Source organism: Puntigrus tetrazona, chromosome 11 (genome assembly GCF_018831695.1).
Source record: "Puntigrus tetrazona isolate hp1 chromosome 11, ASM1883169v1, whole genome shotgun sequence".
NCBI classification, from domain to species: domain Eukaryota; kingdom Metazoa; phylum Chordata; class Actinopteri; order Cypriniformes; family Cyprinidae; genus Puntigrus; species Puntigrus tetrazona.
In genome coordinates this window covers 765,617-776,915 of record NC_056709.1, presented here as the reverse complement: position 1 = coordinate 776,915, position 11,299 = coordinate 765,617, and the positions used below count along the sequence as shown (strand labels likewise).

Below are 11,299 nucleotides of genomic sequence, written 5' to 3'. Positions count from 1 at the left end.
ACGCGTGTGTGTGTGTGTGTGTGTGTGTGTGTGTGTGTGTGTGTGTTTGGACAGACCCAGTTCATTATCTACACAACGTGACGGCAATGGGTATCAGTATTGCTGCTTTAAATGTGATTTCAATTTGACAAGTTTAATGCAGACACTTACATTATAACTATATTATAACATTTTGTTGCTAAGAGCTGTAAAAATAATAATAATAATAATAATAATAACAATAATTAAAAAGTGTTGTCTATGTTGTTAGGCTTCTAGGCTTGGCTCTTTGTAAAAACGTGAAAAGACAAGTTTACAGTTATAGTTAGCGCACTGCCTGAAGTAAATTACCTCCAACACATCTGTCATTGGTTTTCGACTGAAGACTCAAGGGAGAGACTCTGACACGAAGCCTCCTCCAAACGTCTGGTCCCTGATCAACCCCCTACCCAGACGAGATTTAACACGCCAATTGGATCCACAAGCACAAGCTATTAAATCACAGCGGTAGTATATGTGGGCCACGGGGAATGTCAGAGTATGGAAATCTACAACGTAACCTCTGGGCTCGATCATATGGATATCAGTTAGATATCAAATAATTGAGGAACAGCTTTCCAATAAAATAAAATTACATCTGTGATTTGCTGCAGAAAAAAAAAAGGGATGTGCAGAATACTTGACATAAATAATAGAATTTTATGATCAGAGACGGTAAATAAATCATTTGTTTATTTGTTCGACGTGACACTCAGAGCTAGCTGAGCTCCATCGGGGCTATTAAAGGGTTAATCACCGAAGGAGATTAATTATCCTCTTTGGACAGAATCCATCAGGGCATCTATTAAATCAAACGAAACCTCCTGTGCATAATCACAGCGATGTTATTAAATAATAATAAACTAGTCGGTTTTAAATAATACTTTTTTTTTTAAATCTAAACATAATATCAAAAATCGATTTAATGTGTACAAACACACCTTTATTATTCCCATAAAGGCACCAAACAATTGTGGACACGAGACGGCACAGTTTATAATCTATAGTACTTTATTTTTTTTTAAATCAGATAACACATGGCAGTCATGCTTTTATATAACACCATCTAAAGACATTTATTATATATATATATTTTTTTTACATATCAATATTTTACATTAGGCCCAAACAGTTAGAAATATACAAAACAATATTTTCTTTGACTAGACATATTATCTATTCTCTTATAATCTTCCGTCGTTGTTATTCATTTGTTATTATTACTATTCTTTTTTTACATTTCAGAAAGATATGTGCTTTATATAGTTTCTGAGATCGATGCATTATTGCAGTAAACAGCAAATAATATAAGGTTCATCAACAAGACAAAAACCTCAAAACGGACATTCACAGGTACTTTTACACGGTACAGTTTTACAACATTGTTTCAGAGAGAAATCTGATGAATTTTATACAATTTCACGAAAAACTCTTATTGATTGCACATTTTTTCATCAGACGTCTTGCAGAGAATAAATCGACTAATTAATCCAGATCTCTGTCACATGTAGCTGCCGCAGAAGCAAACTAACAGTGCTCTTTTTCAGATTCCTTTGTGGCTTGTCAGCTTAAAGCTCTGTGCTTTTCACCAGTGGCATTTTAAAATAAAACAGTGGAAATAAAACAGTCGTTTCTCTCCGTCTCACGCGCACACGCGCACCCACACGCACGCACACACACACACACACACATATATATCCCTTTATATGATTCCATGTAAATTATTTATTGCCCAACTAGTCTGTAGATTTAAAGAGAAAACAGCATCATTTCTCCTTGACATATTTTCATTCGAACAACGGCTCTGTCAGGTTTTTTTTGACACAGAGTGCTGGTTTGTCAACGATGTCTGACAAAATGACCCTAGAAACCATGGCAACAGACTATAGCTTCTGCTCAGAAGTGATTATTTGCTGAAGGCTGCTCACAGCTATAATCGTTTTTGATCCAGGAGAGCAAATTTTGGTCACTTTCGCCATTTTTTCCTGAGGAGTGGCATGCAAATGTGGTGAGCAGGATTAACAGTGGTTTCACGGGGTACGTCTGCCCCCAAAAATGACTTTTCGAACCCTGTGCAGTGATACGGTGCGACGTAAAACAGTTTTGAAGATCTGTCAGTAGCATAAACACGAATTTGGTCCTTCTTACTCTTACATAGAAAACATGTACTAAAATGATTCTAAAAAACACATACAAAGTTATTTTGTCTTAGAAAATAAAAAAAGGAAAAAAATAGTAACAGTCTTTTTTTTTGACGTCAATTGGCCCCCGCGGCTGGTAATTCATCACTGCCTGGGACGTATGTAAACCAAATCCATACTGGTCTTGTGCTTTTCAGGGTTTGCCCGAGGGCTAAACGGGAGAAGGGCTGTTTGAAACGGTTCGAGTCTTGAATAGTGTCGCCTGGCTACGTAACCTTGACATACAAGGTTGATCTTGCCCTGTTGCACGCTCCCATATTCTCGCTCCCTGCTTTTATATAGTTTTATAAATGTGTATATGTATGTATGTATGTATATATATATATATATATATATTTTTTTTTCAGATACAATCAGATACAATTCAATTCTAACCTACAACTGTATTTTTAATACATTAATTACATGTAATATCAAATTAACACGGTGGTGTTGAAACATTGGGATGCCAAATCTTGAATTATCACTTAAATCATATCCTCTGGTAACACCCTTTCTTCTTCTTTTTCTTTTTTTAGAAAGACTAATATCTTGCATATGAAATATAGATTAACCCTAGAACATCGCTGGATAGATTTTTTGGACCCTATGTATATATGTACCAAAACAATTCAAACTGTAATCAGGTTGGTTTTCCCTCGGAGGTAGGTGAATATACTCTAGACATGGAAGTCCTTGGTTGTGATCAACCGTGATTACTCTTTTATTCTCTCTCTGAACGTTGACCTTTGATCATCCGGGGTGAAGCAAGGGGAGGGCGGTTAGATGTAGGCCTCGTCATTGGCTGGAGCGGGGTTTTCAGGCTGCTGTTCTGGCCCGTTCTCTTGAGGCCGAACCACCGTCGTGGGCTGAGTCATTATCCGAAGGCGCTGCGAAAGAGAAGGAAAATCATCATCGAGTATTCCTTCAGCGCTGAACAAAGCAGGTACAAATGCATGAAAGCACAAATCAAGACCCTGGATCGTTACAATTAGGAAATCAAGACGCAATTGAAGCCAAATCCCAACTTTGGCGGCCCTGGGGGGGAACCTGTGCTTCAAGTGTGTCAGGGATTATTACAAGCTGCATCCACGACATTCGTGCTGAACTGGAACTGGGGCTCTTTGTTCCTAATTGCTAGTCTCAGAAACATGATTCAGAGATGGAGAGGTACTCTTCATACGGCGAAAAATACTCCCGTGATAAAAGCTCCTGTCTAATTCGTTCAATCAGTCCAAGTCGCTGATTGCGTGCTCAAATGGCACGAACTGACGACTAATTGACGCAATTAGAATGAATCCAATGGCCACGGAATAGGAACAGTGCATGCTTCACCCCATGCTGAAACATCTGCATTAATAATGCACGCAATCTAAATCAATTACTCCGTCGTCAGTGGAGATACTTTCATGTTCCCTGACAGATGCACCTGTGGCTGAGGGGAAAAAGCAAGCGTTACCTCTTTATATGAGCCCTTCAGGGTGAGGAACATGTAGCCCATGTATCCCGGGATAAGAACCATGGACGACAAGGCCATGCACCAACCCACACCTTGCCCCCACTTTGGGAACACGTAATTGTTCATGGTAAGAGGAACCATCTGAACGGCGCTGAAGAGGAACACGCCCTACGACAGAAGGAACAAACAGTCAGACCGTGCTTCCACTTTAGGAACGCTTCCAGCACACAAAGACACCATAAAAGCGCCTACCGCCACAATCAGAGGGGTGAATACGACCCAGCACAGCTTCCACCAAATGCAGGGCTTGTATCCAATCATCTCCTCGATATTGCCATAGAATTTATTGACACCTGCGGTAAGCACAGAATAAAAATCACGGGGAGAGCTGAATCATATGCATTCAGCAAAACAATGCACGGGTGAGGATTATCGCCGGCCGGAGGTCTGCTGTATGTGCGCCCCTTCATAAATGCAAATAGAGAATCATGCTGTAGTTTGCATAATCAGGCCTGCCATGCACAACAATTAAGATTCTACAGGTTCATATTCATTCGGATCAACTGAGTGTGGAAATGAGTCTGGCAGCGAGATTAGCATGAATTAGAAAGATCTTTGATAATCATTAGCATGCGTTATGCGCTGTGTCTGAATGTGAAGAATAAAAAGCACATGAATTAATACCTACAAACTCTTTAAGCGAGGCATCAGCTTGCTTTTTTAGCTTACTGATTTCACTAATTCACTTTAAACGATCGTGCAGTGGAATATTCCGTGTAATAATATGAGCTCATAAATATGGCGTTCGATTTCTTTTTTTGTTTAAAATGCATAAATGTCACGCCACAGGACACTGCAGGCAGCATCAGCTTCTCAATCTGAAATGTACCTACTGGATTATTAGAAGTTGCATATTTACCGTAGAACCAGGATATGGAGATGCATTCGAAGAACACCAGGAACAGCAGACACATTCCGCTGGCAGAATAGTAGTCAAACAGTTTGAACACATAGAGGCCACCCTGAGGAGAAAAGAATTGGCATGATTAGTGCGAGATGTGGTTCATTTACAGAAACTAGCCAGCATTAGCGAAACCAGCTTTCTCTTCCCTGCTGTGAGTCAAGATTGGCCTGAAAAGCATGTAGTATTTGGGTTAGGATTATACATAATTGCACATCCAATGGTTCAAATGGTTTCGAGCATCTCCGTCATTTGCTGCATTGCCACAAGCGCTTGTGCTCTTTATTAAGGTCAAGACGAAATGGTGTTTCACTTCTGTAATGAAAAAGTTAACTGCTTGCTCTGAAATGTAAAAGAAAATCAAGTGCACATGGATTGTATCGTGAAAAGAGTCAAGTTACTTTGAGATGTGCTGAGGAATGATACACGATAAGACCATTTACACAGTGTCGCCCAAGACACACCCACAACATCCAATTTACCATCTTCATATAGTTTTTTCTAGCTTTTATATAACAGTGTGTGTGGTTATATAGTGGTTGAGCACTCCAGAGTCGTTACATATCCCAGCAAAAACACTCAAACGTTGATCCTACTTTGGAACTTCAAGAGCTCTTATTCCGCTCTCTTTATGTATTTTTACCATATATTCCGTAACATACGAAGCTTTAAAATAAAATCGTGATCATCCTCCATCTCTTTTCACGAGGTGATGCGAAATCCATGTAAAGAGGAGAAGCGTGTGTGCATTTACCTGTGTGATGTTCGACAGGCCAATCACATAAGACACGAGGCAGACAACAGCGATAAAGATCTCTCGTCTTCCTCGTAGCAAGCGGGGGAACTCGTCGACGAGAGCTGTGATGAATCCCTCCACCGTACAGAACTACACCGGAGAGAGGAAAAAAGCATTTATTCCGAAAGACATACATGTCAAGAACACATGGATACCTAAATGGACTGGTTGTATTCACGTCAGAAATACAGGCTGAATTTGGGCTAGCATGCTACTGTATACGCTACATTTAATGCCTGAATGAACACGCTAGACAAATATGGATGCCTGAAGACACACACTTTACCTGACTGTCAATGCCAAGCATAAGCAGCATGGAGAAGAACAGGATTGCCCAGAGCGGTGAGATGGGCAGCTGAGTGACCGCCTCTGGGTAGGCTAAGAACGCCAGTCCTGGCCCTGAGACCAAAACAGGTTTACTTAGCTTTATAATCTCTCTATTACAGCATAGACACAAATAAATGCAATACGATATTTAAAGGCGAAGCTGTCCAATTTGAGTCGAATCAAATATTATGACATTCGTTTATTTACAATTCACATCATCTGAGAATTTTCATATTCACAGATAAGCGTGACGTGTATTTACAGTAATCTGGGGAAAGTATGCTTCCAGCTTTGATGGTTCACGAAGCCAATTTGTCGCAATCTTTGAATGTGTCATAGAGCCGAACGTTATGTTTTTGCTTATTCCGATCAATTTAAATTATTGCTATTATTGCTGAATATCAGTACAGCAGATTATATAAAAAAAACACGAGCTTATAAGGTTTTGTTTTCTAGATGCAGTTGATAAGCCATGATCACGATTTTGGACGGATGGTCTTTTGGTCTTGCTGTCGTGCTACAGTACTGTGCTATTTGATTCAAAATTCTTTTTTTAGCTCATAGCCAAATTATTACAGAAAGCGTATCAGTTCCTCCAGCGATCAGACTGAAATCCATGGTAGTTACCTGATGCAGCCACGTCTGCTATGGGCCGCTGTGTGATGTGGGCCATGAAACCTACGATAGAGAAAATGACGAATCCAGCGAACATACTGGTGAAGGAATTGATGCAGCAGACGATGATAGAATCTCTGAGAAGCAGACGAGAGCACGTAATTGTTTAGTAATCCATCATTATTCATCCGTTATTATCCGTGTGTCGTATTGAGAGCGACGAGGAGGCTTTTAATTTTACTTGAAATGCGAAATTTTCATGCGCGTGACTGATTAAAGATAACATTTGAACGCCCTTTAATAAATCTTACAGTTGCTGCATACTTGTAAACGTTATTGTTGAAAGGGTTGTAGCTCCCGAGGGCGATCAGAGAGCCCAGGCCCAGACCGTAAGAGAAGAAGATCTGAGTGGCTGCGTCAAGCCACACCTAAGAGAAAAGACGAGACGTGGTAGAAAGTCACCAAATTATACGCCTGTGAACACACGTCTATTACCGTATGATAATTACAAAGCGCTCTACCTCTGATTCTTTCAGCTTGCTGAACTCAGGCGTGACATAGAACAAAATGCCCTCTTTGGCTCCAGGCAGCGTCACTCCACGGATGAACAGAATAAACAGCATGAAGTACGGGTACGTCGCTGAGAAATATACCACCTGAAAGACACATCAACAGCCTTCAGAGAAAAAAGAATTTATCTGAAGGAAAACCGAGCCTCGTCGACAGGCCTTGATTTCTGAATTTGTCGAATAGCACCGATGTCACGGTGTTGTCTTACCTTTCCAGTCCAGCCTACGCCCTTCCAGATACAAAAATAGACCAGGACCCAGGCGATGGCCAGTGTTATTGCTAGTGGCAGCCTTATCTCTCCCGGCTTTTCCAAACCGTCAGTCAGTTGATGCATGTTACGTCTGAGCGAGAAAGGGGAACAAACATTATTAGAGAACGTAGATGTGGAATGTATATCTGTCAGCCGACGTAACCCACAAACGCTTTGAAATAGAGCCTTTCTAATTGCCGATGCAAAACATTCAGCTAGGGTTGTTTGCCAAAAATAGCACAATAGCCGCATTTTTGTGAAACAACAGCGCTTCTTTTGCACAGCCGAGGACAAAAGGAAAGTGTTTGCGTGTTGCTAGAATACGAAATTCCAGAGCGTTTCAGAAAAAAAAAAAAGAGGAGACAATCTGCCCTTACTCCCAGAACTCCACGACGGCGCTCGTCATATTGGCGGAGTTTGCCATGCTGTAGTTTGAGAAACATTTGTCTGTATTCCAAGGGTTGTCACAAGACTTCCAGGGGAGCTCCTGCAACGGGACATTTCAAACAGTACACTCCCTCAGAATCTGTTTTAGCCATTTCACATTTGAGCCCTAAAGTGGGAAACAGGTACTTACTGTGGTGAATGAGTTATACAGATAGTAGATTGCCCAAGCGATTATGACTATGTAGTAAATGTTGAGCCAGAAGGACAGGACTGCTGCTGCCAGGCCAACACCTACGGAGACACGCCGCTAAAATAACTCCGTATTTCAGAGGAATCTTTGCCAAGTGCACTGTACGACTGCGCTAGAATGCAGTGACCAAGGACTAATTTGAAGGCTGTTTGTGATTGGTGATTACCTTTGAACATAGGGGCCAGTTTCCACACTCCAAGACCACCAATGGACGTGTACTGACCGAGGGACGTTTCCAGAAGAAACAACGGGACCCCAGCAAATATGAGGGTCAAAAAGTAAGGAATCAAGAACGCCCCTACACAGACAGAAGAGTAACACAATGAGACACATTCAAATACGTTTCCGCGCTTCCAACGATTGCGCACTTCGCGCGTATCCCGGACTGAAAGCGTAGCCTATTTTGTACTTTATTCAATCTTCAAGAGCGACTTTCGTTCATTACGAAATCGTTTTTATTTATGCATTATCTGTTAATTTTTTAATTAATTAATTTGCGTAATCCTGGAAGATGCACGGTAAAAAAAAACAACCGGGGTGTTTCTTTACCTCCTCCGTTTTTTCCACAAAGATAGGGAAATCTCCAGACATTGCCAAGTCCAATGGCATAGCCAACACAAGACAGAAGAAAGTCAAATTTTCCCTGCCACGTTTCTCTGTCGGGAAGTTCCTTTTTCTTCTGAACTTTAACCACCAGAGTTTTTGGTTTGTCATTGGCGGTGGGCGCTTCGTTCAGCTCTGTTAAAACGTGTCCATCGGATGCCTTCGTGCCGTTCGTGGCCATGTCTCTGGGTTTGGTCCTGGCTGACGGACGGGAGAGTTCAGCACCGGTCCACGTAGACAGCAGCTTCGCGGTTCGGTTAACCCACGACTAGAGTCAAAAAACGCCAAAGAAGCTCGACACTGACCTGGGAAAGATCGAGACACAGCGAGTTCAGACACGCACCTTTTTTTTTTTTCAACTGTGCTTCGTGTTCGTCAGATGCATTCGATGTCAATAATAAAAGATCTAACAAATCGAGATTCAAATATCCTACAAAATAAAAATACAAACTGGCGCGAGTGCGGTGGGCGCGCGGCGTTAAAAAGCGCGCACACGACGCTTCTGTCCGCATTTCTTTATTTTAAATCCCCGAAAGAAAGATTTTTTTTTGTAAATTTCTGTTATCTAAAACTTGAACGGTGCCTGCGGTTAATTGCGGAACGAACAGCAAAGCATTTCCATTTAGTACTCGATTCGAATTATTAAACGGCAAATTTACCTAATTTTGTCTCTAATTGAAATAATAGATTTAATTTTGATTATGTCAGAGGAGTTCAAATAAGCAATATATTATTTTGCTCACGTCCAGGTAAAATCAACAATCGTCCAAGCGCGCGAAGCCTCTGCGCGCGCCGTCAGTGAGAAATGCGGGCTCAAAAAGTCGCGCAAAACTGTCACGGAAGCTTTTTAACAGGACAAATAAATGCGTGGCGCGTGCGAGACAAGCATCAATAAAATCGCAAATGAAATAAACCGTGGACTGTCTTGCAGACTGTTGCGCTACGCGCGCAAAACCACCGCGTTTCGCCCAAGTTAAGCGAGAAAACAGCGCGCTTTAGATTTTTAGACAAGTTTGCAGAAGCCTCTCCATGCGTGTTAAAAACGCATTCATCAGTCAAATGAGGTCTACTTACACTGAAACAGTTTTCCTGCCAGTTTGGTCGTGGCGGCGCGTATCCGTTGGTTCCTCTCCAAATCTGACACTCGGAGTTTTACTCGTCCAAACCCGTGCGAAACGTTTCCATGAAGTCAAGTGAAGCGAACAGCTATCCTGAGGGGTAAGGTGAACGAGGGTCTGGTCGCCTGGTGCTGTCCAATGCTGTGGTGCTGAAGGACAGGGGGGAAAGAGCCAGAGACACGAGCAGCTCCGTCTACCATGAGCGTCCAGAGATGTTACGAGAAGCACAGACCGTCACTCTCAATGTCAGCTCAAAGTCGACCCTCCCCGAACACAACATCTCCACCACTGAGATCCCAGACACTGGGCACCTTCTCTTCTCGACGCTTTTTATATGCTTTGTATATGTCTTTTTTTCTCTCTCTCAAATGGTCTCTGCGTGACACAGATCATGTGTTTTATCAGATGACTGACACTGCCCACTCGCCGTAATTACTTTTTGCAAATCATTTATTCATTTATCCATTTTATTTGCAATCTATTTTATTGTAATAAGTCTGTAAATTGCGGACCAGAGCACACCAGAATACGATTAGGCGTGCTTTGCGTTGTGTACGATTTCAAAGCACATTCCCTCCTTATTTAATGGCTTTGCTGACAGACTGATTAGTTTTTATATCGCAGCTTTGACCAATACATAGAGAGCGTGGTATGTCATGTTCCAGCCCCCACCACCCCCCCTTTTTTTTTAAATGTATAATTAATATGGTGTAAAATAATATTTAGCAAAGTTGGCAGAAATCCCAGCAAATTTGCTTTCATTTAATTATGAGATGAGCCAGCTAGACACTACCTAGATATCAAAATAATAAATAAGCAAGCGAGCAAACAAATACAACAAAATGGCATCAGTGATATTTAGATAACACAAATTTTCTGTTATTCTTATTTCTTTTTTTTTGCATTTTTGATAATACGAGATAATACGTTTTAACTGATTATATTTCTATTTTTAATTGTGACAATGTGTGTGTGTGTGTGTGTGTGTGTGTGTGTGTGTGTGTGTGTGCAAGCTCGTGTGTGATTTAATTACGCACACCGGTGATGACTATATAAATATATATAGTCTATATATAGAGTATTTTTGCCCACACATCGTTTCTGACCTGAAATCGCTTCTCTAGAACTGTGAACCACGCTAAAACAATGCGCGGCGTCAGACCCGTTTTGGTTGAAAAAGGCCTGAACTAATTTACTCTCCAAAAAACAGCAGTTTCCAAAGTGTCAGATTGGGATGACGATGCCAGTCATTCTCTGGATTCTGGTAAACAGTGATAAGGAAGTCAGTCAATAAGTAGAGTCTGGGGGTGGGAGATAAATTGAAAACTGGTCTTATAATCTTCTTAGCTGACTGTCTCCAGAAATAAAATACCCTTGCGGGGAAACCTAAAGGAACGCTCTGCACAGAAGTTAGCTCCTATACAACGATAATTTAGTAGTCTGTAATTAGATGTTAAAGCATTCGCAGATCAAGAAGTCTTCAGACAAGATAATCATTGATTAAGGGTGACAATGAAAATAGGCAGAATAGGTCCAACTGCAATAAGAGCTGTCATCTGCTGATGTTCACGTCATCCATCAAATAAGAAGAAACGTCTGTCGAGAGCGTGCTTGATAAAAAGGAACATTGTGAGAGTTAATGTACTTCGGATACCAGTGGTATATATTTCACCAACGTGTTTGGTCCCTGGAAGCTAGAAGACTTGAATAAGACTACAGACTGGTTCTGCAGAAACATCTAAACGCCCAAAGGATGATAAAAAGA

The 11,299-nt window shown here is 41.2% G+C and overlaps 1 protein-coding gene across 1 annotated transcript; it reads right to left on the bottom strand.

Annotated features, from left to right (window-relative positions):
- Positions 1–1,011: 1,011 nt before the first annotated feature.
- slc6a1b (solute carrier family 6 member 1b) lies at positions 1,012–9,628 on the bottom strand. The gene is made up of 15 exons (XM_043251793.1): positions 9,491–9,628; positions 8,363–8,721; positions 7,980–8,111; positions 7,754–7,854; positions 7,554–7,663; positions 7,135–7,267; positions 6,878–7,012; positions 6,681–6,784; positions 6,369–6,493; positions 5,701–5,813; positions 5,373–5,504; positions 4,577–4,679; positions 3,910–4,010; positions 3,658–3,825; positions 1,012–3,088 (listed from the first exon to the last, which is right to left on the bottom strand). Exons 2-15 carry the CDS (start codon positions 8,595–8,597, stop codon positions 2,981–2,983), a joined length of 1,800 nt encoding a protein of 599 aa, XP_043107728.1. The 5' UTR covers positions 8,598–8,721; positions 9,491–9,628; the 3' UTR covers positions 1,012–2,980.
- Between the last annotated feature and the right edge of the window lie 1,671 nt (positions 9,629–11,299).